Source organism: Equus przewalskii, chromosome 21 (genome assembly GCF_037783145.1).
Source record: "Equus przewalskii isolate Varuska chromosome 21, EquPr2, whole genome shotgun sequence".
Classification (NCBI taxonomy): Eukaryota; Metazoa; Chordata; class Mammalia; order Perissodactyla; family Equidae; genus Equus; species Equus przewalskii.
Window position 1 is genome coordinate 35411159 of NC_091851.1, and position 27976 is coordinate 35439134.

General features: G+C 52.5%; 2 protein-coding genes across 5 annotated transcripts; one reads left to right on the forward strand and one right to left on the reverse strand.

The window, feature by feature from the left end:
- Positions 1 to 216: 216 nt before the first annotated feature.
- On the reverse strand, positions 217 to 2667 carry TP53RK (TP53 regulating kinase). The gene is made up of 2 exons (XM_008542489.2): positions 2354 to 2667; positions 217 to 803 (listed from the first exon to the last, which is right to left on the reverse strand). Exons 1-2 carry the CDS (start codon positions 2634 to 2636, stop codon positions 325 to 327), a joined length of 762 nt encoding a protein of 253 aa, XP_008540711.2. The 5' UTR covers positions 2637 to 2667; the 3' UTR covers positions 217 to 324.
- SLC2A10 (solute carrier family 2 member 10) lies at positions 2399 to 27466 on the forward strand. Of its 4 annotated transcripts, XM_070589357.1 has the most exons (9): positions 2399 to 3438; positions 3644 to 3751; positions 7629 to 7786; positions 8147 to 8880; positions 9438 to 9575; positions 17473 to 18756; positions 19330 to 19452; positions 21542 to 21677; positions 25269 to 27466. In XM_070589357.1, the coding sequence occupies exons 5-9, from the start codon at positions 9551 to 9553 to the stop codon at positions 25345 to 25347; spliced, it is 1647 nt and encodes a 548-aa protein (XP_070445458.1). In that variant the 5' UTR covers positions 2399 to 3438; positions 3644 to 3751; positions 7629 to 7786; positions 8147 to 8880; positions 9438 to 9550; the 3' UTR covers positions 25348 to 27466. The 4 variants fall into 4 exon arrangements, with proteins under 4 accessions (XP_070445458.1, XP_070445456.1, XP_070445457.1 ...); XM_070589355.1 differs by lacking the exons at positions 2399 to 3438; positions 3644 to 3751; positions 7629 to 7786; positions 8147 to 8880; positions 9438 to 9575 and adding an exon at positions 9820 to 9960; XM_070589356.1 differs by lacking the exons at positions 2399 to 3438; positions 3644 to 3751; positions 7629 to 7786; positions 8147 to 8880; positions 9438 to 9575 and adding an exon at positions 13714 to 13998.
- The last annotated feature ends 510 nt before the right edge of the window (positions 27467 to 27976 follow it).

The following is a 27976-nucleotide window of genomic DNA, read 5'->3' on the forward strand; positions in this document are numbered from 1 at the left end:
TCCTCATCTCACCAGACGGACTGAAGAAAATACTGTCCTCACTACGTGGTTTGATGTCTTGTAAGGCCATGCCCATGCGCCTGAGGCATACGCCGGTGCGAGATGTATTTTAAATACCCAGTTCTGCCTAGAACACGCCTCATGTACACAGTGAGCTCTTGAGAACAGTCAGCGGCAGAGATAAGGACACTTAACAAGCGCGATCACAGACAGCACTTAAAAATATCTCAGCTTTATTTAGGTCTAATCTCAACCTCGTGGCATTCCTTCGGATTCACTTGGAGGGAGACAGCGTAACTGGCTGCAGCGGTCACACACACTCCCCTACCCAACCATGGACCGCTTTCTTCCTCTCAGGCGCACTTCGTCCAGCTTCTTCAGCACCGGCCTGGCCTTTCTGGAGGCGGCGCAGTAGCTCTGCAGAAAGGCTTCGAACACAGCCTCGGTGTGGGGATGGGTGCTCAGGAAGGCCTTCTCCAGCACGTAGAGGTCGACCCCCTTATCTTCCGGCAGTGCCGAGATGAAGCTCAGCCCGAAGTCTATGAGCACGACGCGCAGCTGGTCCACAGGGGGTTTCAGGAGCATGTTCGAGGTGGTGAGATCACCGTGAATGAGGTCCTCGTCGTGCATTCGAGCCAGAACCTGCCCGACTGTCTTGGCTAAACTGAAGAGACTCTCGGGAGACTTTTCCGTCTCCATAGTGGACTGAATATAATCTCGAACAGTCACTGAGCCTTCAATGTCTTCCATGTATAGGCAGTTGGAAGCATAGTCCACAAAAAAGACAACTGGGGCACATATCCCTGGAATCAAGACACAAGTGGCTATTGGGTTAGATGCTTTTAATTTGTGTTAAAGGTAAGCTTGCTTTCCAAAGACTGAACCAGTTTTTTCTAGTCTATGTCTGCTTATTTCAGGAGAGAGACTTAGGAATGCTGCAGAACGGTACAACTTAACTCATCTGGAAAACTCATCTGGAAGTTTCCCGGCTCACGCTCTGCAGGCTGTGCCTCTGGCCACCCCACAGCTGAGGTCAGCAGTGCCACAGCTCCCTCCTTCTTCCCACCCTTTGTGACTGGACTTCATTGACCCACTTAGTCCCTAAAAAACAAAACAAAACAAGGAGCCGGAGGATAAAGCAGAGCCGGGGAGAGCCGTTTCCACCTGACAAGGACACAAACAGGAGGCCAAGCAGCGTGCTGGCACAGAGCTTCCCCTTCCCAGTCAGAAAGGACTGCTTCAGCCCCAGCTCCTTTCCTTATTAATTACGTAAACTTGAAGTCACCTTAACTTCTCTAAGCCTCCGTTTCTGCTTCTATAACATAAGAACAATACCTCCAATAATTCAATGAATTCACTGAGTCCAAAGATTCAGAGACTCTTTATTGACTGTCCTCATGCTCAGGACACTTATCTAGACCCTGGAGACAGAGCCGGGAGATACAGCAGGAGACAAGGCAGCCACGATCCCTGCTTAACGGGACTTAACCCGCAAAGAGGGTGAAAACAGAAAACATGACCCCACAAATAAGTCACTAAATGCGAGCAAGGGCAGAGATGTGTCTGCTTGTTCGCTGCCGAGTTTCCTCCAGATCTGCCAGCACCTAACACCGTCTTGGGGTACCGCAGGCCCCTAAAAAACACCAACGAAAGAGAAAGGGAGAACGTGTAACAGAGAAACGCCCGTGTTTCTGAGCCAGAGGGATTCGGGCTGGGAGCCTGGCTGTGTAACCTCGGCAAGTTCCCTCCCCTCTCTGAGCGTCAGCGCCTCATCTGAGGACAAGGCTTATGGATGTGGTGCACAGGGATGTCTTAACGAAGAAGCAAACGATTTAACGAAACCTAAGTTTACCGAGCGGCGTGGGCCAGCAATCCATTCAAACCTAACACACGGCATACCTAGCTCATTTAACGGTCGCAACATCCCTATCAGATGGCTCCTGCTACTATGCCTTCCCTGTACAAGCGAGGAAACTGAGGCTGGGGTTAAATAACGTGTTGCAAGCCTGCATATGCGGCAGCGGAGTCCGTGTCTGGACGCAGACAGCCTGGCTCCTGGCACGGACTGGTCATCACATCTGCTTCTTAAAAGGAACGGACGAGAAGATAACCACCGAGAACAAAGACGGTGCAAACGGGGAAACTGAGGCTCAGGCGGTCAGATAACACGCTCGAGGTCCGGGAAGGGAACAGGCGCGGGGGCCCCGGGACGAAGGCTCGTCGCTGCGGGGCCAGCGGCCGAAGCAGGAATGAAGGCGAACAGGGACGAAGGGACGACTTCTCTAACGCAAGGCCCCGCAGAGGCACCGACGGAGAAACGCGAGCTAACTGAGGCCCCGCGCCACGGCCTCACCTGCGCGGCGGCAGCGCAGCAGCGCCCGCGCCTCCTGCACCGTCCGCCGCCGGCCAAGCCGCGCCTCGAGCGCCGGGTGCCGGTAGCCCTTGGGGAAGCGGTGCTTCACCACGGCCGCGCGGCCCTGGAAGCGGCCGCGGAACACGCGCGCCTCGGCGCCCTGCTTCACCAGCTCCAGGCCGCTCAGGAAGCGGCGGCTTCGCTCCCGGGCGGCGGCCAGCGCCTCGGCCTCCGGCGCCGGCTCCTCGTTCTTCTCAGCCGCAGCAGCACTGGGCGCCGCCATGATTGCGCCTCAGCACCGCCCCTCGGAGTCCGTCGGCTGCTTCCGGAAACGGTCGGCGACGCTTCGGCTCGCTCCGGAAATCCTCGGACCTCTTCGGCTGTTCGAACGCGAGCACTTCCGCCTTGTGGAAGCGGTTCCGCCTCCTAACTTTCGGTTCTTTTCGAAGCCTTCGTTGCCCCTCGGAACGGCTATTGTAGCCTCGCCTCCCAGGTCTTCGGCTATCTCCGTAAACCCTCGGCAACTCTCGATGAGCGGCTGGCTCCCGAAGTCCTTCGTGACTCTCGCGGTCGGCTTTCGTGGCCCCACCTCCCAGCTCTTCGGCTCTTTCCGGATAACTTCGTTTCGGAATCTCCGCCTTTTGCAGGAGTCCCTCGGGATCCTGGGAAGCAGTATCTATGGGAGTTCTTCTTGGAGCTCCTCGTCCCCTGGGTCCTGAATTCCCCGCAAAAGGGGCTCACACCAGCCAGAGCTAGGGGTGGCAGATGGACAATGAGGCGTGTGTCCGACATCGTCTTTAGTGCTAGGATAGCAGTAGCGACCGTTCATTAATTAAGTGTATTCGGCAGTAAAAAGTGTTCCAGAGGGAACAGTGAACTGGGAGCGATTAGCACACTCTTAGGGTTTGCATGTATTTTTCATTGCAAAGCTAACGCAGGCTGTAACAAAATCTTACAATACTGAATTTTGCACGCACGAAACATCAAAGAATGCCTGTCGCTGTCATCAGTCTGCCCACCACCTACCATTGTAGAAAGTTTCTTTCCAGATCTTCTCTCTGATACACCCGCACTCTCACACATAGGTATGGGATTTTCCCCAGTATAAACGAGAGCACGCTGTCTATTCTTTTGCAACTTGCTTTTTCCCCCCAAGCAGTTTATCTTGGACAGTTTCCCTATCAGTACATACAGAGCTACCACATCCGTCTAAACGGCCGGTTCCTTGTTGCTAAACGGTTGTTTGCAGCTTTGTTTTGTTTTTCTCCTTTTTTTTTCTCTCACAAACAGTGCTGCAATGAGCAGGCTTATCCAGACATCCTTGAACATGTGCATGCTTCTGAGGACGTCTTTCTGAAATTGATGTCGCTGGGATGTAGGAGATGAGCCTTTTAAAAGGTGACCCATCCATCAGCCAAACTGCCCTCTCAGCTTTTGTGCCTGTTTACACTCCTGCTGAGTGTGTATCTCATGTCCCTGTGCCTTTTCCCTCCCTGAGTTCCCCAGGTGGCTCCACCTTTGACCAGGTGGAGTAGTGGGAGGGTGCTCAGGTTCCAGACAGGAGAACCTACACAGGGTAGGGCTGGGTTAGAGACAGGCCAGCAGCTCCATGTGGCTGGAGCAGTGTGGCACTGGGGACAGGCTGGGAGCTGAAAGGGCAGGAGCAGAGGGAGTGTCCCAAAGGACTCTTCCTGCTGGAAGGGAGGTGCTGCGAGTCTGGGGCGACTGCATGGGCGTGGCACCTCAAGGCCTCTACCACTGGCTGCGGAATGGGCAGCCGGGCTCTGGGTACCATAGCCAAGCAGTGGAGGACGGTGGGAGAGCGCTTCTTTCTGCCCTAGCCCTTTTTGAGCCTAAGGCTGGCCCTGAAGGGGACTTCCTACCCACCAGCACCAGATGCCTATTTATTTGCTTATTCACCAATTCATTCAACAAATATTTATTGAGTGACTACCTTATGCCAGGCACTGTGCTAGCCTCTGGGACACAGCAGTGAATAAAACAGAAACTAACTCCTGCCCTCATGGAGCTGACATTCTATTAGGTGGAAACAGACAAAACAAAAAAGATAAATAAGGTTGACGTATAGTTGACCCAGGGTAATAGGTGTTGTGGAGAAAAATAAAGTAGGGAAGGTGGGTGGCTAAGATGACATGCATCCCAGTTTGCCAGGGACGGCCCCAATTGTTACCTGTTGTCCTGGCATAACTATTAATAGTGTCCCCTCTTCACTCTTAAAAGCATACTAGTTTGGGTGGTAAATTATGTAGTCACCCCATGGGTAGTAGAGTGGAGGGCAGTGAGGGAGTGGAGACTGGTACGATTTTAAATCAGGTGGTTGAGAAGGCTTCAAGGAAAGGGTGACATTTGAGCCCTGTGAATGGATTCCTGGGACATTCCAGGCAGAGAATAACAGGTACAGAGGCCTTAGGGCAGAAGTGTGCTTGGCATGTTTGAGGAGGAGCAAGTTATTTAACCACTCTGTGCTGTAGTGTATCGTCGATAAGATAAGATTGTAGATAATACCCATCTTGGAGGAGTTTCGTGAGAATTAAATGAGTAACCAGAAGTAAAACACATAGAGCTATGCCAGGTACATGGTAAGCATTCCATAAATGAAAACTATTATTATTTATGAACGGCTTAATATAGTAGCTATTGTAAGCAGACTCCCAGCATCCAACCAGTATTCCTGGGGAAGGGGCCTTACCCACTGTGTGGTGTCCCGGGCGACCATTGAGGCCACGTTCCCCCACAGAAGCCCCACCTTTCCCCCGTGTCTTGGCTGCCAGTGTTCAGACACAGGAGCAAGGCAGTTTGTGTGGCTTATAACGAGAACCCTGACTTGTCCCACCACTGAATGGCTATGCATTTTGGTTACTGTATTAGTTGGTCAGGCTACAGGATAAGCTGCTATAAGAAAGTAACCTAAAAATGGTGGCTTACGTATGAGAGATGTTTATTTCTCTTTTATGTAGCAGTCCAGATCTGTCATTCTTAACCCATTGCTACTTTCTCTGGGTCTATTCCATTGTCCTCCTCTCCAGTCGAGTCGGCAAGAAGGAGGAGGGGGCGAGGCAGTAGTGAACAGGCAGCTAAGGACTTGACCCAAAGTTCCGCAGTCGCTCCCACTCACATCCTGTTGGCCGGAACTTACTCACATGGCCCATGACGCTGCAAAGGAAGCTGGGAAATGTATTCTCTAGCAGGGTAGCCATGGCCTCAGCTAAAACTTTGGGGAATTATTATAGGAAGTAGGGGAGGAAGTATAATGGGGGACAATTCGTAGATGGCCACAGTTTTGATATTTGAAGCTGCAAGTAACAGATTAGTCAACAAATTAGCTTACTTAGGTAAACAGTAAGTTCTTTGATTATCTCACAGAACAAAATTTTAAGAAGGGGTCTCAGATGTCCTTCAGTCACCTCATGATTTCAGTGGTCTTTCCATCTTTCTGCCTTCTTGTCAGGTTGCTTTCCTCCTTACACTTGTCACCTTATGGTCACAAGATGGCCACCAAAGTTCCACACATGATACGAAGACACAAAAACATCTGGCTAAAGAATAGAGGTGCTACCTCCTATCCACGCCTCTTTCTTTGGGAGAAAAGACTTTGCTGGAGGTCTCTCCTCTCCCGTCAGACTTCCTCTATAGGACGTGGCCATAACTGGCCCATGTGTCTCTGCTTTAGCTGCAGAGGAAGCTGGAAAAGTAAGGATCTGGCGTTTTCCGCCTCTGTAGATGGAGATGTGCTCTGTCAGCAAGCAAGAAGGGAGCTGGGCATGGCTCCTGGGGAGGCGCCACAAGTGCCTGTCACACTGCGGGGGGGCAGCAACAAACATCATTTCTCTGAGTTTCAGATTCATCATCTTCAGAACAAGGATAATGAGTTTTCCTTTGGCAGTTGCTTATTGAGATTAAATAAGATGCTGCTGGTGAGGATGCCTGGTGGGTAGCATCCACTCTTCATGTGTTCGTTTTCCCTCCCCCATCTTTGGGACCCTGTTTGAAATACTGAAGAAAGGCCCTTTGGTCCAAGCGTTGCTATGACACTGCCCCTCAGCTCCACAGTCCCTGCGTTTCATTCATACACGGGGCAGGTCACCTTTTCAAACCTCAGACCCTTTGTGTTGGCATAATGTAGTTTCCAGCACCTTTCATCAGCCCATACTACTCAAAGCTCACTCTGAACCAAATCTATTTATAATACCCAGTTTTCCAAGTTTGTGGCTTCATTTTCATAATTGTTGATGTCCACATAGCCATCTCCATGGTTACCAAATCTATCTGAACCCCTCCTTTGGTAAATCCACTGTGTAAACATAATATCAAGTCCCAGGCTTGCTATGGTCAGACTGGTTCTCCCTTCTATGGTAGGAAATCTAGTTTAAAACCTTTCAATGGCTCCTCATCGTGCCCGGGATAAAGACTCATGAGATCCTGCCCAGGATCCCTATGTCCCTCTTCCAGACTCATCTCCCACCAAACTCCCCTTTGCTCTCTGATCTTCAAACACATTTGCCTTCTCTCAATCTCTCATTCTTTCTAGGCTCCTTCTTGCCACAGGGCCTTTGCACCTGCTATTTCCCACATCAGAAGTGCTCTTCCCTCCCTTTCTTGCCTAGACCCATCAAGACATCTTTCCATTCTCAACTCAAATATCAATTCCTCAGGGAAGCCCTCCCTGACTTTCTCAGAGGAGAGCAAATCCAACTTTTCCAAGCTCTGGTGTCCCTCTTTTGCATTATCACAGACTGTCTTGTTTGTTTGTATCACTCTTTGATTAGTGGCAGGATGTGGTTCCTCATGGGCTGTTTGACCTGAGGACCTTCCTTCCTTGCTGGCTGTTGCCTGGAGGCCACCCCCAGTTCTTGCCACGTGGGCCTCCCCATTGGGCAGCACCCAGCATGGCGGGTGGCTGAATCAGAGCGAGTGGGTGAGAGATCAGGAGAGGGTGAACAAGACGAAAATCCCAGTCTTTTATAACCTAATCTCTAAGATGATACCCTCATTTCTGCTGTACTGTATTTGTTAGAAATGAGTCAACAGGTCCTGCCCACCCTCAAGGGAAGCCATTTGTGAAGTTGCCTACTGAAATGCCCAATTAGAACTTTTCCTTTCTCATTTGGGGCAACAAATGAGGAGGGGTTCTCTATTCTCTAAGAGAGACAAAACCTGGCAGCAGGCACGCAAACAACCTTATGACTTAGTGCCACCATGGAGGTCAAAGAACGCCTGGGAACTTCACGTCCTTTTCCATCAATAACTTCTACAGGTTATCTCCCAGCAATGGAACAGCCCAGGCCTTCCTGTACAAGGCCTCCTGGTGACGATTCCAGATACTCACAGACGAAGGAGGAATTGTCACGTGGCGATGGCCAAGAGGCCCCCTTGGGCTCTTCTCCGTGCCAGAAAGGCAGTAGAGCGTGATGGGTAAGAGCCGAATTTCCCTATAACTGGGCTTGACTCCCAGCCCAGCTATATTTTAGTGTGTGTCCTTGAGCACTGTATATCTTATTTATTTGTTTATTATGCAAGCGAGTTTCTTCACCTCCCTTTGCCTCAGTTTCCTCATTCATACAATGGGGGTAAATTGTAACAGTCCCGATCTCATTACGCAGTTGTGAGGGTTAACAGTGAGCTAACACATGTGAAGTGCTTAAAGCAACGGATATAATTATCATTCAATAGTTTAAACTGTTATTCCAGTTATTGTTGCTGCAAAGCAATTTACTCCAAAACTTTGCACCTTAAAACAACCATTTCATTATACTCATGGAATTTGTGTGTCAGGAATCCAGACTGGGAGCCGAAGGGATGGCTTGTCTCCGCCCCACAATGTCTGGGGCCTCAGCTGGAAAGATGTGATGGCTGGGAGCTGGAATCATCTGAAGGCTCATCCTGGAGCCAGTGCCAGGCTGACTTCAGAGGCGAGGACCACCCACTGGAGCATCCACACGTGGGCTCTCTATGTGCCTTGGGCTTCCTCACAGCCTGGTGGCCTAGGGTAGTCAGACTTCTTAGAGGCTCAGGGCTCCAGGGGCCAGTGTCCCAGTGACTCAGCCTCAGAAGTCACACAGTGCCACTCTGTGCAACCTACTGGTTGAAGCAGTCACAAGCCCACCTAGATTTCAAGGAAGGGAACAAAGAATTTTTGGAGCCATGTTCTCAAACTGCCCCAGCTCTTATTATTTTCGGAACTCTACAAGGCTCCCTGGCTCGGAAGGTCTTGTCCATGCTGTCTTCTGTGCCGAGGTGCCTGTTTGCGTGTGTGGCGCACGATTCCTGCTGGGCGAGGGTATGGCTCGTGATGCATGTGAATGAATGTGTCTGTGGGTGAACACGCAACAAGCGGTTGGATAAGCCCATGACCACAAGTGCTGAACTCGTACATTCCGGAACTCCAAGCTCTTAGAGCGAACTGCCACCTCTTTCCACGTGGACGCCTAATGAGCACCTTAAACGTCACAGAGCCAGAACAACTGGAGACCTCCTTCCTCTGCCCCAAGCTGCTCCTCTCCCAGCCTGTAAGTCCTTATCAGTCTCTCTCTGATCTGCCTCCTTTTCTCCATCCCCCCTGCTGTGACCTTAGTCCAAATTACCTGCATCTCACACCTTGCAACAGCCTCCCGAGTGGTCCCCCTCTTTCCGCTCTTGCTCCCTGTAACCTAGAACTCCCCAGTGACTTCTTGTGTCAGCTGGAATAACATCTGCATTCCTGACCCTGGCCTTCCAAGGCCTTGAATGATCTGGCCCTTGCCCACCCCTCCCTTGGGCTCCATCTCCCTCCATCCTGTCAGCCCCTGTGCTCCAGACACTGCGCTCATTTCCATTGTTCTTTATACTCCACCAGCTCCCTCCCCCTGGGGCCTTTGCCTTCGCTCTTCCTTCTCCCTGGAACCTGAGGTCTCAGCTCAAATATCCCCTCCTGCGAGCAGCCTTCCCGGACCCCTGAGCTAAGGCCAAGCCGGCCACCTGTGCCTGCCTACCCCATCACCCTAGTTGAATGCTCTGCCTAGCCGTTATCACCTGCTGCTATTTCGCCAGCTCATTTAGTCGTTTATTTTTCTTCTTCTCCCACTAGAAAGCAAACTGCATGAGAACAAAAACATCTGTCTTGTTCTCTCAGCCCCTCCCAAGGCTCAGCACAGCGCCTGTGGGCCCTTCGGCCCAGTCCGGTGAACGGATGAGGGATCCATGGGAGAGCGTCTGAGGGGCGCAAGTAGGTATGTGTGAGTGTCCCGGGCAGAGTAGATGCATGAGCGTGTGTGTGTACACAGGCTGGCTGGGGAGACCGCACTAGTGTGGACTGCAGTGATTGGGGTGTCCCCTCCCTGCGGAAAGGACAGGGGAGGACAGCACGTGAGTTCCCCTCCCAGCTGGGATGACGGTGGCTGGGGGGCCCCTCGGTCCCGCCTCCAGCAGCGGGGGCTAGAGCCGGCCGACGTGGCGGCGGCGCCGCCGGCGGGCAGGCGGCGAGGGAGGGACGGAGGCGGGAGGCGGGCCGGAAAGTTTGTCGGGCGGGCGGCCGCGGCGGGGACTCGGGCCGGGGATGCGCGCCCGGCCCCCCAGGCCCGCAGCGCGCCTCGGAGTCCCGCTCGCCATGGGTAAGTCGCGCGGGCGCTGCGGGCGAGGGACCCCCGCGGCCCGGTCCGTGCGCGACCCCGCCCCGCTGCGCGCCCGGCCAGATCCCGCCCGCTCGGTCGCGAGCCCCGGACGCAGGCCTCGGCGGGGGGCTGGGAAGGGACTTGGCACCCTTCCTGCCACACTCCTTTCTGCCCAGAAAAAAGTGCCCTGAGCGTGCTCCTTGCTCGAAATTGCGCGCTTACTCGGGGCCGGGCTCTCGGCTGACCGCTTCCAGCCTGACGGCCACCCCCAGGCGACTGAAATCGTCCTCCTGTGCAGATGAAGAAATAGGGGCACGCAGAGGAGCAAATTCGTTGTCAACTTGCTGAGCGCTTCCGTGCGCCAGGCCTGAGGATGCCGCCGTGAACCAGACGGCGAACCTCGGCTCTTGAGATACTCAGTGGAGGGGAGACAGAGGAGAATGCAGAATTGTGGGGGAATAGGAATTTCTTTGTTGCTACGGGGCATCAAGCTTTCTGTTTTTCTCTCTGGATTCAGAAGCCTCAAAGGGCCATTCATTCATTCATCCACCTACTGTGTGGCAGACGTTGATTTAAGGCTTGGGGGCTCAGGGTGAACAAAATAGATAATAAACCTCTCTCTCATAGAGCTGACATTCTAGTTGAGAAGATAAACAAGTAAATGAATAAAAGAATCTGAGAGTGTGATAAGATGCTGTGGAACACGTATAATACAGTGCTGTGATAGAAAGTGATGGGAAGGCAGCTTCTTTAGATAGGTAGGCAGGGAGGGCCTCTCGGAGTAGGAGGCATTGGAGCTGAGATATCGTTACTCACAAGAGGTGGGCTTGCTAAGATCTAGAAAAGAGCTTCCATGTGGCAGGAATAGCAAGTGCAAAGGCCCTGAGACAGGAGTGAGCTGGTGTGGTCATGATCAGTGTAGGGGGAGAGAAGTGAAAGGGAGGTCAGAGAGATAGGTAGGGGCTAGATTGTGCAGGGCTTGGGAGGCCATAGTGAGAAGTTTGGATTTTATTCCAAATGACATGGGAGGCTGGAGAAAGGTTTTAAGCTGGGGTGGGACATGGCCTGAACTGTGTTTTAAAAACTCATTCTAGATTGTTCTGTGGCGAATCATAATAGCTAACAGTGGCTGTAAGGTAGGCAGGCATATGAGGTAAGTATGACTATTAGCCCCATTTATAGATGGGGAGGCTCAGAGAGGTTAAGTGAGCTGCCCAACGTCACACAGCTATGGAGATAGAACCCCAGCCCTCTGGCTCCAGTCTGCATTCCTAACCACTGTACCACCCAGCCTCTCCTGCACAGGGTAATGGTACAGCTGGTGACCAACTCCAGCTCTGGCTGCTTGGTGCTCTTAATCGCCAAGGCACTCTGCCACAGAGCCTGAGGAAAAGGGAGGCCCAGAGAGGTCAAGGTCCTCCCAAGGACACTGAACTTGGCCCTGGCCCGTTGCACCTGTCCCCTATTCCTTTGCTGCCTCCTAAGTTAACTCAGCAGCTGCTTACTGAGCATTTACTATGGGCAGAGCTGGGGCTGGGTGGTAGTTGCAGGGGGGAACAAAATAACTGGCACTAGGCTCCATCCTCCCCAGGGTTCCCAGGCTGCTTTCTTCATGGCAGGTCCGGAGATTGGGCCTGTTTACAGATTTGGGGTCAGAAAGACCTGGGTTCCAGCCCCCATCCTTCCACTTCCCAGATGCATTTAGTCAACCTCTCTGACTTTATTTCCTCATCCATGAAACGGCCACTATAGAGTACCCTCTCACAGGGTGGCCATGAGAAGGACATGAGAAAAGGAATGTAACGTGCTCCGCTCACCACCTGCACGTGATAAATGGTCAGTTAATGTGAGCTTTTGTTTTTTAATCACACCCAACATTGGGGTCAGACTGTCGAGTTCAGATCTCTGCTCTCTCACTTGCAAACTGTCACCTTGGGCAAATGTCTTCGCCCCTCTGAGCCTCAGTTGCTTCATCTGTAAAATGGGAATGACAACAGTGCCATGTCATAGAGTTGCTACAGGGACTAAGCCAGTGGTACAGGCATGGCTTCTGGAAGAGGAGGGGGCGGCTGGCTGTCCGGAGTGCTCTGTGCTGTTAGCTGTGTTGGGACGTTTGGAAGCCAGCCTTCGGGGTGAGGATGTTTGCATAGTTGGGTTTCATCCCAGCTTCTCCCTGGAGCTTCGGGGGAAGCCATGGCAGGTCTCTGGTGGGGGAGGGACCCAATGCATCGTGACTGCTGGTTGAGAGGCTGCTCTAGTGTCACCGACAGAAGGCATCCTGGGACTTGCAGCTGGTGATACGTGAACCCCAAACCTGGGTTCTTTCCTCTCCACCTGCCCCCTCCTTCTCCCTCCCTCCACCGTGAGGGGCTTAGAGGATTAAGGGACCTCCTCTAGTGTGAGACAGCTTCACTACAATCTATATTTGGACTGGTAAGTCACAGAAAGGGAGAGCAGTTCCTAAACCCGGGCCAGGCTGTCCTAATTTGGGGGCTAGGATTTACTCCACGTCCTGTGCATGGCCACTTCCAGGCCTGAACCCCCCCAGATGCTCAAGGGCTACCATCCTTTCTTTCTGGATTCCCTACGTCCCCAGAGTTCATTCCTGCCTTCAATCGTCGGTTTATTCAACAATTATTTACTGAGTGCCTGCCATCTGCCAGGAAATAGCCTCAGCATCAGGCAGACAGCTAAACAAACAGACAGTTCCTGTTCCTTCGGGGCTGACATTCTGGTCAGGGAGACCAACAAATACATAGAATATATAGGTATTTCAGATGGTGATAAGTGCGGTGGAGAAAAACAAGCAGGGGAGGGGGATTCGAAGTGCTGGATGCTGTGGGGAGGTGGCACCTTTGAGTAGAGGGCCAGGGAAGGCCTCCCGAGAAGCTGAGGTTTGAGTGAAGATCCAGGGGAGGCGGGGGCACACATTGGCATGGAGGGGGAGGGCTGCCCCAGCAGAGGTGACAGCTGGTACAAAGCCTTGAGTCGAGATGCCCTTGGAGCGAGGAGGAACAGCACGGAGGCTGGTGTGGCCGGAGCGGCGTGAGAGGATGCAGGCCCTGCAGGGCCCTGAAGGCCACTGGAAGGACTGTGGCGTTTTTCAGAGTGAAGTGGGAGCCTGGGGGGCTCTGAGCAGAGTGACATGGGCTGCTTAGGCTGTCACTGGATCCCTCTGGCTGCTGGGTAGCTTTTTTTCAGGCTCAGCTGTATCTGACACCACCCCCGGAATGCCACGTGGTGATACCATCCTGGTCCCCGACCCAGTCCTTGGTTCATTGGGCTCGTTGAGCCCGTCTTGCGTGTCAGAGTGGGGCCGGGGCCCTGGGGCACAGAGACAGTGAGTCTCCATCCCTGCCCCGCCCAGTTTAATAAGGCGACACGTTGACGAACTCGTGATACGGTGTGAGCAAATGAAGGAGAAGGCAGAGTTGGTTGGAAGAGAAAAATGTGGTTTGGAAAGTTGAGGAAGATGTATGGGAATTAGGGGCTGTCTTAAACTAGCTTACCCAAAAAAAAGTATTTTTGGTCACCAAAAAGTCCATGGCGTCAGGCATGGTTGGATCTAGGGGCTCAAGCAGTGTTGTCAGGAATCCCTCATGGAGGAAGACGGCCCCCCGCTGCTCCAGGCAGGTGAACCACCAGCTTAGCACCCTCAGTGAGCTAATGCCCCCAGGGCTGAGCCAACCCTCCCTGGCCCAGGTTCAGCCACGTGGCCCTCACTGCTGCCCAGGGCCCAGGAACCCGCTGGTTGGTCAGATCTGGGTCACAGACACAACCCTGGAGCTGGGCGGTGGCGGTCCGCGTGGGGATGGTCCTTTCTCCCCAGATCTGGAGACTGAGAGACAGAGGACAGGGAAGGGCAGCTCCCCAACAGAGAACGGGGATGAATGCCAAGTAACAGACGTGTTAACTGGAGGCCCTTCGGGAGGTGACCCGCGAGCTGGGACCCGAGAGGCTGAGTGGGCATTTGGGAACGCAGGCGGTTCAAGCAGATGGACGAGCACAGGCAGAGGCAGAGCAGCATGAAAATCTGCGGTGCGTGCCAGAACAAGCGTTTGCAGGGTGTGTGTGGAAGGAAGGCAGGGAGCGGGGACCGGGAGTGGCGAGGAGAGGTGGCTGAGGAGTTTGGCTGGGCCACCAGCTCGTGAAGGGCCTGGGAGGTCATGCTAAGGAGCTAGGGAGCCTTGGAAAACTTAAGGAAGGGCCTGTCTTTCTAACGGCCCCGACTCCTTGGAGGCTGTTGTTCAGAGCTCCCGTGACAGTGTCCTTTCCCCATGCTTTGTGACTTGGAGTTTTCCCAAGAGCTTTCTTTCCCCTGCACCCTGCTCTTTCTCACGCCCCACCTATCTCTGATTGGCTCTTCTTGCTTGAAGTCAGTTCAGCAAAGCTCTCAAGTCCCTGGCTTTGGGAGTCAGAGGGTCAGCGTTTGAGTCCTGATCCTGTTGCTTCCCGGCTATGAGAACACTCTGAGCCTTCGTTTCCCCATCTGTAGAATGGGGATACTTGTAGCAGTACCATCGAGGGTTGTTATGAAGATGAATTGAGAGAAGGCACCTAGGGTCTTTGCATAGAGGAGATGCTCAGTACATGGCCCCTGTTATTGTTACTATTTAATTTTTGCAGTTCTGTTCTTACCGCTGCAACCCAAATCTGCCCGAAGCGTTTTTCCAGCAGAATCTGTGGACAGTCGACTTTGCCTCGGTGCCCCTTGGCTGGGTGCCCTTTCACCTCGAGAGGACCTGAGGAAATGGCAAACAAGTTCTGTGTTTTCACTTGATTGCCTCATGTGGCCTGGAAGAACGTTGTAAACTCCAGGAACCGGGGGAGGCGGGGCCCGGGGAGGTGAAGACGGGGCAGGACCCGGGCAGCATAATCTTCCCGGGTGTTTATTGATGGTCATGAGCAGAAAGGACCAGGCCAGCCAGGGAATGGTGGGGGGTTATTTCCCTGCGGGGTGGGGGTGGTAGGGAGAAGGATGAACAGAAAGGGGAGAAAGATTCCTCCAGCCATGAAACTCCTCCCCTGCACAGAAGTTGCCTAACAGAGATGGGACGAGGCAGAAGAGAACAGAGTGGCATCGTGCCCAGGTTTTATAATGGAGTGGTCAAGGGTATAGACTGTGGAGCCGGACCGCCTGGCTCTGAATCTGGGCCCAGCTCCTTAGTACTTTTGACCTTAGGCGAGTCACTTCACCTCTCTGACGATCAGTTTATTCATGCATAAATAATACAGAAGCCCACCTCATAAAGTTGTGGGGAGGATTAAATGAGTTATTGCACTTCAAGCATTCAAAGCAATGCCCAATCCAGAGAAACCACTGGCTCTAGTATTGTGAGTGTTCTTGTCAGGTCCAGAGTGGGGTGGGTGAGATGGATGCTACTGGATTACTCTAGATGCTTTCAGAAATATTTAAGTATGTGAATTAACAATTAAGAGTAACTGTACAACCGCACTGCCAATATGGTGGCCACTAGCCACATGTGGCTGTTTTCACATTTATATTAATTAAAATTAGATAAAATTAGAAATTCAGTTTCTCAATCACATTAGCCACATTTTAAGGGCTCAGTCTCCACATGTGCTCCTGACTACCGTGGATCATCTCTCTCCCAGCTTCAAAGGCTTCCAGCCACTGAGAAGGAAACTCATCATTGTCCTCATGACCTGCAGAGCTCCACGTGATCTGGCCCCTGCCTCATTCTCCCACCTCATCATCTCCTGTCACTCACTCACTGGCTCCGGCCACTCTGGACTCCTTGTGGAATAGCACAGTGATTCAAAGCCTGCACTCTGTAGCCACATCAGCTCTGCTACTTACTTGCTGTGTGACCATGAGGAAGTCTCTTAACCTCTCTGCACCTTGGAGAAGGATGCTAATAATGATCTGTTATAGGGTTGTTATAAGAATTAAATGGGTAATACGTGTAAAGCTCTTAAAACAGGACCTTAGTAAGTGCCATATAAGCACGAGCTATTAATATTAATAGCTATTGTTGAAACATACCAAAAAGTGTCCTGCCTCAGGGCCTTTGTTCTTGCTGTTCCCTCTGTCTAGAATGTTCTTCCAGATTTTACATGGCTTTCACCCTCACTTCAATCAGATCTCTGTTCAAACTTTCCCTCTTCAGAGAGGCTTTAGCTGACTACCCTGTTTGAAATAGAACTCCTCCATCATTCTCAATCCACTTCCTATGCTTTTTTTTAATGCCTCCTATCACCACCTGAAGTAATGTCATATGTTTATTTATCATCTGCCTTTTTCTACTAGAATGTCAGGTCCTTGACAACACCACTGTATTGCCAGCCCCCAGAACACTGCCTGGCATCTTGTAGATGCTAGATAAATAAGTTTTTGAATGATTGGATGGATAGATGAATAGATGGATGGATGGTTGGATGGATAGATGGATGGACAGATGGATAGATGGGTGCATGGATGGATGGGTGGATATGTGGGTGGGTACATAAGGGATGGAATACAAACATGGGTGGATGAATGGATGTCTTTGTAGATAGATGGATCAATAAGTGGATGGATGGCTAGGTGAATTAAGGGATAGATAGACAGACGGATGGAAGAATATGTAGTGGATGGAGTAGATGGATGGATGAAGGAGTGGATAATAAAGGGATAGATGGATAGATTGATGAATAAATAGATGAGCAAATGGATGGAGTGGATGGATGAAGGAAGGAAGGAATGGATGGATGAAGGGTGGATGGATGGATGGACAGATAGATGAATGGATGAATAAATGGATAGATGGGTGAATGGATAGGGTAGATGGATGGAGGGGTGGGTAGATGAAGGAAGGAGTGGATGGATGTATGGGAGATAGATGGATGGGTGAATGAATGAAGTAGATGGATGGTGGGATGGAGGGAGAGATGGATGAAGGAAGAAGTGGACAGATGGATGCATGCATGCATGGGTAGATGGATGGGTGGGTGAATGGATGGAGTGGATGGATGGAGTGGATGGATGGAGTGGATGGATGGAGAGTGGATGGATGGAGTGGATGGATGGAGGGTGGATGGATGGAGTGGATGGATGGAGGGTGGATGGATGGAGTGGATGGATGGAGGGTGGATGGATGGAGTGGATGGATGGAGGGTGGATGGATGGAGTGGATGGATGGAGGGTGGATGGATGGAGTGGATGGATGGAGAGTGGATGGATGGAGTGGATGGATGGAGGGTGGATGGATGGAGTGGATGGATGGAGGGTGGATGGATGGAGTGGATGGATGGAGGGTGGATGGATGGAGTGGATGGATGGAGAGTGGATGGATGAAGGAAGAATTAGACGGATGGATGAAGGATAGCTGGATGGATGGATCAGTAAATGAATGGATGGTTGGATGGAGTAGAGGGATGGATGAATAGATAGGTAAATAGATGGAGTAGCTGGATGGATAGATGGAAGGGTTGACAGATGAGGATGGTGGATGGATGGATGCTCTGGCAAGGAACCATCCTGAACTCTGCCCCGTCACTTTTATTTTCCAGGCCGCCCCCTACCGCTCCTGCCCTTGTGTGCCTCCGTGTCTTTGCTAGGTGGCCTGACCTTTGGTTATGAACTGGCAGTCATATCAGGCGCCCTGCTGCCCCTGCAGCTTGACTTTGCGCTAAGCTGCTTGGAGCAGGAGCTCCTGGTAGGCAGCCTGCTCCTGGGGGCTCTCCTCGCCTCCCTGGTAGGGGGCTTCCTCATCGATCGCTATGGCAGGAAACAGGCCATCCTCGGGAGCAACTTGGTGCTGTTGGCAGGCAGCCTGAGCCTGGGCCTGGCTGGCTCTCTGACCTGGCTGGTTCTGGGCCGCTCAGCAGCTGGCTTCGCCATCTCCCTCTCCTCCATGGCCTGCTGTATCTACGTGTCAGAGCTGGTGGGGCCACGGCAGCGGGGAGTGCTGGTGTCCCTCTACGAGGCAGGCATCACCCTGGGCATCCTGCTTTCCTACGCGCTCAACTATGCACTGGCCGGTGCCCCCTGGGGCTGGAGGCGTATGTTCGGCTGGGCTGCTGCACCTGCTCTCCTGCAATCCGTCAGCCTCCTCTTTCTCCCTGCTGGTACAGATGAGGCTGCAGCCCACAAGGACCTCATCCCTCTCCAGGGAGGTGAGGCCACCAAGCTGGGCCTGGGGAGGCCAAGATACTCTTTTCTGGACCTCTTCAGGGCACGGGATAACATGCGAGGCCGGACCACAGTAGGGCTGGGGCTGGTGCTTTTCCAGCAGCTAACAGGGCAGCCCAACGTGCTGTGCTACGCCTCCACCATCTTCCGTTCTGTCGGCTTCCGTGGGGGATCCTCAGCTGTGCTGGCCTCCGTGGGGCTTGGCGCGGTGAAGGTGGCAGCTACCCTGGTCGCCATGGGGCTGGTGGACCGAGCGGGCCGCAGGGCCCTGTTGCTAGCTGGCTGTGCCCTCATGGCCCTGTCAGTCAGCGGCATGGGTCTTGTCAGCTTTGCTGTGCCCATGGACTCAGGCCCAAGTTGCCTGGCCATGCCCAATGCCACCAGGCTCCCAGGCCTCCCTGGAGACTCTGGCCTGCCAAGGGGCATATCGCCACCTCCACTGCCAACAACCGGCAAGAGACGAGGGGAGCCAGTCTGGTCAACCTCTGAGAAGACCAAGCCTCGTGCTGGAGCTGGGAACCCCACAACCCCTCCCCTGCCAGCCCTAGGCACCACCTTCCCCATGCCCCCGTCTCCTGCTCCGGAGTGGGTCCTGCTGCACTGGACCGCGCTGCTCTGCATGATGGTCTTTGTGAGCGCCTTCTCCTTTGGGTTCGGACCAGGTAGGTGGGAGTCTTCTTGCAGGTAACCCTGGACACTTCCACCCCTCCTGGCGGCAAGCCTGGGGACCGAATCAGACAGGGTCTCTCGGAGGGACACTAGAGGTGGCTTGAGCATGAAGCCAGGGGAGTGTAAGCTTCAGGGCTCCCCGCTGACTTGCAGGCACTCCCTGTGAGGGCAGCGGCCTGATTTTTTTGTTTGTGATTTCTTTTTCTTATAAAAGCCCCAAATCATTTAAGCTTTAGGCCTCATAAAACCCGAATGTGCCCCTGGATAGCTCACTCAAGAGGGTTTCTTTGAAAGGAATTTAATGAATAGGGTGACCAACCATCTGAGTTTGCCCAGGACACTGAAAGTGTCTTGTCCCAGGAAACCCCTCAGTCCTGGGCAAACCGAGGCTGCCGGTCTCTCGAAGGGGATTCTTACAGCGGTGTGGGGATCAGCCGGGGAGACCAGGCATCAGGAGCCTGCATTCCGCTGGAATCACATTGCGGGGGGACTGCCTGCTGGACCATCGGTGCCGGGCCCTGGGGCCTGGCCGCAGCCTAGACGCCCTCCCTGCTCTCCTGCCCTAGTGACCTGGCTTGTCCTCAGTGAGATTTACCCGGTGGAGATCCGAGGGAGGGCCTTCGCCTTCTGCAACAGCTTCAACTGGGCCGCCAACCTCTTCATCAGCCTCTCCTTCCTCGACCTCATCGGTGAGTCCTTACACCTAATTCCTTGGCCTGGTTCCTTCCAGATTGGGAATAATTTTCTCTAGACAGAGCCAGGGCTTCCGTATCCTTCAGGGTCTAAGTGACAGAAAACCCAATGCAAACGATGATCAAAAGGTACTATTTTTATCTGAAATCACCCAAAAACAGAGGGTGGTCAGCTTTACGCATGGCTGAGCCAGAGGCTCCAGCAAATGTCGGAGCCATGTGTTTGATGCCTCCAACCAAACTATGTGGCATCCTCCACTCTCTCGGCTCCGCCGCCCACGCCGTGGGCTTCGTTCTCAGGCAGATCCCCTCATGGTGGCAAAGAGGGCCGCCAGCAGACCTCCAGCTTGGCAGCCCTGTGGAAGGAGAGCATTTCTCTCCCAGTGGCTCTTGCTCAAGTCTGGGGACTGACTCTCATTGGCTCAGCAAGGTCACATGCCCATCCCTGAACCAATCACTGTGGCTGGAGGGCTGGACTATTTGGATGCCCAGGCCTGGGGCATGTACCCAGCCTAGAGCCAGGGGCTGGGGACAGTGTCACCCAACCTCATGGACTGGGATGGGGGGGATGGTTACCCAAAGGAAAATTGAGGGCCTGATATCAGATAAAGGGGGAAGAGAGACTGGGGGACAAAGACAACAGAAGATATGACTGAATCTATGCCAGCACTGGTGACAACTTGTCTGAGACCAGTGGGTGCAGAAACCACAGCCTTTGCTTTTTGTCCTAAAACAGCTCAAACTGACTCATGCCCTCCTGCCAGCCGGAAGGTCTTCTCAGATTAGTTGGGGTGACATCCTCTCTTCTTACCTAGCATTCAAACCCAGTCTAATTGGTGATGGGGCGGGGCGGGAATTATATGGGCCCAGAACACCAGGGGAGCGTCTCCGAGATGCTGAGATGCTCGTGGCCCAAAGCCACTGGTTATCAGGACCAAAGTGAGCGGGGCTCCTTCACTGTGGGCCCCAAGGCTCAGTTCTTAGGGTTCAGTTGTTTTCCCATTTCCTGCAGCCAAGCATTTCCTCCTCAAAGGCACAGCCACCCCTGGGGGACTGTGGGAAAGACACTGGAAGATCTCATCCACCGAGCTTGTCTCCCACCCCCAGTCCTGGGGAGCCCAAGCTTCTTCCTACGGCCTCAGTCTTCAAGCATTCCCTTTATGTGGAATGAATGAGTGAGAGAGGGGAAGGAAGGAGAAAAGGAAGGGGGAAGGAGGGAGGAAAAGAGGGGCTTATGAGAATTGTATCATGTCCTTCTCATCCCCATTTCACAGATGGGGAAATATGCCCGTCCCAAGACCGGCCAGGTAGTGAGAAGACTAGAACCCAGCCCTCCCGGCCCCCAGCCCAGCTCTCTCCCTGCTCTTATAAGAATTAAGTGGAGGGCAAGCTGGTCAGGGGAGGCTGCTCAGAGGAGGTGTGGCCATGGCTGTTAGAGGTGAAGATGGCGATGGCGTCTGAAACATAATTTGTGCTTCTGCCTCAACAAAGTCCCGTCCTTCACAGCCTCCTCTCTCTGCCTTGGGCTGATTGACTTCAGAGGAGTCAGGGTCATCCCAGGGGTCCTGGTTGCTCACCCTGAGACCCTGGCCTCCACACGAGGCTCCAGGAAGGGGGAGGGGCTGGCGTGCTGAGGTTTCTGTCCTTCCCCCCGGACCAATCACACAGAGTTGGCTGAAACTCGATTCCCTGAAAGCTCAATTCACTGAATAACCAATTCATGGGCTTTCCGAGGGTTTTCTCCCGGAGCTGGGCTTTGCCGAGGCTGCGCCCTGCAGCTGTTTTGCTGCTGAGGTCCATGTCGTCTTCCCCCATTCACGTTTTCAGATGCAGGGCACCTCACTGGTTAGTGTTTTAGATGTGGGGGCGGGGGAGTGGGCTTTCTCATAAAGACAAGATGCCCTTGTCTGTGTTTGGGCCCTGGCCCTTGCCTGCCTCTGGGACAACCAGCCCTCCTCCTGCTCTAAGGGTCTTATCTGACAACTTGGTCATTCTGCAAGTCAACCGCCTGGAGAATCCGCTTTGGGTGAACCAGCCCATGGGCCCAGGCCACACCCCCGCCCACACTCCGCCCTCCTGTTCTCAGGCACCATCGGCTTGTCCTGGACCTTCCTGCTCTATGGGCTGACCGCCGTCCTCGGCCTGGGCTTCATCTATTTATTTGTCCCTGAAACGAAAGGCCAGTCACTGGCAGAGATAGACCAGCAGTTCCAGAGGAGACGGTAAGTGGGGCAGGGCCGGCCTGGGGACAGAGCCGCAGCAAACCTGAGGACTTCGCTTCTGCGTTTTAGTCCTCGTACTTGCCCTTTGCAAGAGAGCCTCTTCCTTCTCTTCCCGTCTCTTCTCCTGCCTGGACACTGTGAGTTTTGCCCTGTCTTTACACACGGGCTGTTCTCCTCGAGTTGTTTTGTTTCTTCCTACAACAGAGTCTCACGTGACTTTAAGGGCCAGCTCACAGGAATTTTAAAATCACCCAGTTATGGGATCACAGGAGGCTAGAACAGCACGGTCCTGGAACCACAGGGTCTTAGAGTCGTGGCAGCCTGGAGAAGCCGAACGTTACAGCCGTGGCCCTTTAAAATCACACACAAAGAACTGTGGCTTAATCTGCTCACTTGGTGGACATTTATCAAGTCCGTGCTACATGCCAGGCAGTGTTCTGGGCTGTAGGAAATGTGGCCGAGATTAAGACGGAGAAGGTTCTTGTCCTCATCGAGCTTCCATTCTAGTGGAGGAGGGGTTATAAATAAACAAGCCAACAAAGGCATCAGCAACAGCATTTCAGTGAGTCGTGTGTAGTTGGAAGAAAATGAAAAGGAGTGAAATTCATTGAGAGGGCCCGGTTGGTGGAGAGGGGGACAGAGGGACTGGGAGTGTGGCTAAATTAGAGTGGGTGGTCAGAGAGGGAAGGCCTCTCTGAGGAGGCAATATTTAAGTTAGTGAGAAGGAGGGAGCCATGTAAAGATGAGGGGGAGGAGAGTTCTAGGCAGAGAGAAGAGCAAGTGCAAAGGGCCTGAGGTCGGGAGTATATCTACATGTGCACGGAACAGCAAGGAAGCTAGTATGGCTGGACCAGAGGGAGGGAGGAGGGGTAGAAGATCAGATCAGCCAAGTGGGTAGGAGGTAGATCACGTAAGATCTTTAGTTCCTGGAGAGGAGTTCAGAATCTTAGCTTCACAGGACCTTGGGCTATTCAAATAAGAGAAGAGAGGAGCAGGGGATCGGAAGGGACTTGAGAGTACTGTAGTCCTAAGCATCCTTGGCAAATGCCTCCGGTTACTGATTGTAATAAAGGGGGTCACCAGCTCCCCACCGCCATTCTATTCCTGGGAGGTCCTAAAAGATTAAAAAAGAAATCATCCTAATATTGAATTGGAAATTGCCTCCGTGCAGCTGCCTGCCGTGTCCCACCCCAGCCTGGCCCCTGCAGGGATGCAGAACTAGTCCAGAGTAAAAACCTCTCGCCTGGTCCACCCACCCCAGAGTGTGCTGTGCCAGCTGAACACTCCCAGTTATTGGGTGGCACCTGCTGCAGGCCCCTCAGCAGCCCAGACCTGGTAGTTAAGGAATAGATTTGGCTGCTTGGAATAGTCCAGATGCCAGGGGTCCAGGGCTGTGCTCCAACAGGTCATCCAGGGTCCCAGGCTTCTTCTCTCTTGTCACTTTGCCGTCTCTTCAGTATTACCTTTTCCACGTGGCCCGTGATGGTGAGCCACCACATTCCTGCAAGAGGGACAGGGGAGAGGAGGACACGACCTGAAGGATGCACACGTCACTTCCACCCACGTCCCTTTGGAAAGAACTTGGCTACGACTCCAAGCAGGGGCGGCTCAGAAACATTACCTTTCATCTGAGTAGTCATGTGCCCAGCTGAAAGTCAAGGGTGCTGTTACTAGACATAAGGGAGGTACAGGTACCACGAACCACCTGGAATCTCTGCCATACTGGCCTCCTTGGGAGAAGATTCCAGACCCCTCCTCTGGGACAAAGAACAAAGTAGGCAGAGAGGCAGGTGGGAGCCAGCTTTGGGGTAGGGCAGCACATGATTGCAGCTGAGGAGAGCGTCAGGCCAGACCTGGGGGCACAGTGTCCCACAGGGGAGCCTGGGCCAGCCCTGGGGGAAAGGAGGCTGGGTCAGCTGTGACCTCTGGAGGAGACAGGAAGTTAGGGGCTTTGGCTGGGTCCAGAGGCAGGTCTGAGTTTAGGGGAGTCATGACCCCAGTTCCTGTAGTTCAAGGGGCCCCTAATTCAGAGGCCACAGAGAGAGAGAGAAGGAAATTTGCCCCCGGAGACCACAGGGAAGGAAGTCCCCGGGCTGTTGACAGCTGGCACTAACGGGACAGTCTTTTCAGCATCAACTGTTCTCAGTGCTTTGTGGCTCCCTACAAGAGTCACATTCCCAGGAGAAAGTCTGATTGGCCAAGCCTAGTTTTTGTGCCCACCTCCAACCCCCAGCTTGGCCAGGATAGGGCAAAGCTCCTTGACTGACAATCCTACCAAGACCACATGCAACCTCATTCCCCAAGGAAACGGGAGAATGGGTGCTGGATAGAGCCAACATCCACTGCTATGGGGCTTAAATCTATTCACGTCCTCACGCCTCATACGGACTTGTTGGAAACAGGGATCTGCATCGTATCGGTCCACTTCCTCAGTTCCTTTAGAGAGGCATTAGTAACCAAGGGGCTCAGACCCTCTTCAGTCTGTGGTCCGTGGGCACCGTAAGTTTGTTCATTTCTCTTTCTAATCAGGTGACTTAGGTTTAGAAGGGACCCATCCATTCCCAAGATGATAGGATCACAAAAAAGGACTTTCAGAAATCCCTCTTTAATCCCAATTTCTCAGGAGTCCATTTATTCACTTTCAGCAAATATTTTCTAGGGCCAACTAGGAGCCAGGCACTGTACTAGGCTCTGGGGATAGACCCGTGCCCAAGAGAGACCCTTTCTCTGCCCTTAGGGGGAATGTACATGTTAATGTAAGGGGGAGAGAGAGACTACAAAATACTTAGATGCATGAATAAGATGACTTCAGAGTGGCGTTTATAGTATGAGGAAAATAAGGTGGGTTAACCTATTAGAAAGTGAGCCACCAGAAAGTGGATCTGGGGAGGGGCATGGCTTCTTTAGCTGGAGTACAGGTATACCATAGGGACATTCATGATCCAAATTTACTGTAAACTATTCACGATCGCGGGGATATTTCTGCGTACCTATTTCATTTACTGCTCTGTTCCCAGGGCCTCGGGCAGTGCCCGGCACATCACACGTCATCAATGAATCTGAATCTGTCTCTGTTGAATGAATGAAAGGATGCTCAAGGAAGGCCTCCCTGAGGAGGCAGCAGTTGAGCTGAGATTTGAATGATGAGAAAAAGCCAACCTTTCCAAGAGCTGGAAGAAAGTGTTCTAGGGGAGAGAACAGCAAGAGCAAAGGCCCTGGGGTGGGACAAGAGGGGTGTTTTGGAGAGTGACAGGAGACCCATGTGGCCAGGGTGTGATGAACAAGTGGGAGTGGAAGGAGGTGGAAGTGGGAGAAGCTGGCCGCGGAGAGGGGCCTGGATGTTAGGCTGGGCATGATGAGGGCTCCTTCTAAGCAGGAGTGACAGGGAGCTGGTCTCTGTGCTTAGAAAGGTCCCTGCAGCTATGATGGGAGTGCAGGCTGTGGGGGCGAGGGCGGACAAGGGAGACCAGGCAAGAGCAGTCCAGAAGATGGAAACGCTCACTGCTAAGGCAAGAAGCAGGAAGGGGCAGGGCAGGAGTGGGGGTGGGCGGGGTGGGGTACACCCTCTGACCACCTCACTCTGCTTGACAGGTTCGCCCTGAGCTTGGGCCACAGGCAGAGCGCCGCTGGCGTCCAGTACAGCCGCATCGAGGTCTCGGCGGGCTCCTGACGAGCCCGTCTGCCTGGAAGATGCTGGAAGCACGGCTTTGGCAGACAGTCTCCAGCTTCCGGCTCACCGAGGCCCCGGAGTACAAGTTCCACGTGGTCCTTCAAAAGCTGTCTGTGCTTCAGAAGAGGCTTTTATTGCTGGGATGAAAGTCTGAGAACCCACAAGCCTTCATTTTGAGTCTCGGGCTCTGAGGGTTGCTGAGGATCCACTTTCTTGCCTCAGTTTCCCCGATGACGGTGCCTCCCCGCAGTACTTATAAGGAGAACATCTCATGGAGCCCCTGTTGCTCCATGGCTTTCTCAGAGGGTCTCTGGGGTGCCAACCCCGGCAGGAAGTCTCTCCTGGGATCACTTCTAGATCCAGCTGAGGGTACCATATTACTCCGCTCTCTTTTTTCCACCTTCCTGGGACTTTTTGGTGAGAAGGAAACCTGCGTTTTGGTTCTTAGTTCTCAGTTTTGGTCAACGCCTCTAATTCTCATTCCCAGAATATTTATCATCCACCAGCAACTCAGACTGAGTTCTAGTTCTGATTCTGCTGGTGTTATTGCTCTATGACCATGGGCCTCAGTTTCCCCCGTATGTACAATGGGCGACCTGGACCAAGCAGTTCTTAAGATCTCTTCTGACGCCAGTGAGCCGGAATTCTAAATGCTGGTAATACAACAAATAGCCAACATAGGTCCTGCTTTCCGATTGCTGGTCATCTCTTTGGGGGATATATGTTTTAATTAGGGGAGAAGTAAATGGGATTCCAAAGTTGGGTGCACTAAAATCCAGGAGCCATCACAGTGCATGCGGGAGCTGTTCCCAGGATGGTGTGGGAGGGCTTTGCACAGAGGAGGTGGGTTTGGTGGCAGACCTACCTGCTTGCCCATGTGGCCTCCACCTCTTGGCAGCTGTTGACCTTGGGTAAGTAATGACTCCCTCAAGCCTCAGTTTCGGCATCTGCAGAATGGGGATGGTTTTGCCGCTGTGGGTGTATTTAACCCCTGTCTCCCTTCAGGAGGGTCTTCAGCTGGTCCCATTTGGCTAGCCAGGGCATGGGGGATCTCTGCTCGCCCTGTTACCCAGGTCCTCACCTTTGGGACATTGTAAAGGGTCGTCCCCCAAGGGGTGAGTCAAGTGGAGATTGAGGCCAGAGGTCACTAAAGGCAGACTGGCGGGAAGGAGTTCCTGGATGCTGACGAGACTGAAGAGCTGGCGCAGATCCAGGGTGCTGGCGTCACCCGGCCTGCTCCCGTGGGCGTGATGCAGCCCGCACAGGACCGTGGCCCCTCGACTTCTCCTCTCCTCTCGTGTCTAGATGCTTCCCTCATATCCAGTGCTGTACTACAGCTGGCTCATGCTGGCTCCTGAGAGCTGATGGTTGAATTTTCAGGATTTTTGCAAACTGGTGGTTAAACACAGCCATTGAAAAAATTAAATTATTTAAACTTATAATTAAATAAATTATATTGAAAACAAAGGTATTAAAAACTAAAAACTCATCACTTCCTTATCTTACTACATTTTACTATTATCCGTGCTCTTGAGGTTATTTGTGTCTATTATATCTTACGCGTTCAATGACGTCACGTGGGTCACTGGAAACTGGCCGTGGGGAGTGTATTTGCACCACGGGGACTAAGGAACACTACACATCAGGGCTTGGTTTCTTGATTTTCCAGTCTTAAGAAGGTTGGGATGGATAAAACGTTCAATTAAACTTAAAAGTGTGTCTGTAGCCAATACCTTGTGAATGGCACAAAAGATGGAGAGAATATTGTTCCAGGGTTCGAACACTTACCCAGTTCAGCAAACACGTTGCTCCTGTACGGGATGAAGGAGCTCTGTTGTACATCTTCATTGTTTTACTTTCGTCTTACTCATTAACGTAAACAAAAGTTGCGGCCCACATTCGTGTCAGAGCTACACCTGTCCTTCAGCGATCTGAGTGACTTCTTTGCCAAGTTGTCTTGTTGTCAGCCATTCATCGGTAGTCAGATTTTGTCAAATCGTGGCTAAATTGCAGCAATAGTGGGTTTTGGCCTCAAGAGATTGGCAAAAAATGAGCTAAAACATTCTGTGAGAATTATTTGGCTCTATGGAATTTATAATAAAGAATATTTACAATGAAATGTTTATTTGTAAATTTGTAAATTTTTTTGTGCAACAAACACATCCTTCATCCAAGTAAAATGTACACATATGTACACGTAAACACACACACATTTTTTTTTCCTGGAGAGCAATTATTAAACATTTACCAGCACACCAATGCTTATACCTGTCCCGTGGCCCCATCAGGTCCAATTCTTTCTCCAGAGACCTCCAAACCTCTCTCAATCGTCCTTTCTCTCCTGTGAGCCTAGGAGAATGCTCTTCTAGTCTTAGAGTAGATTCTCCCCTTTTTTGATCAAGGTCATAAACTCATAGATCAGGCAGGGAATGTAAGTGAGTGAAGCCCTTTGTAGTAAGACAATAGGGAATAGTGAGGTCTGTGGAAATGGGCAAACGCAGGCCCTCTCTAAAATGGATGGGATGACTGACACTTAACTCCAGCTGGTGGCCGCCATATAGGAATGTAGCCCCTATGTGGCCTGACCATCTGAATTTTCAAGAAATTCAAACTTGGGTCTAAAATTTCC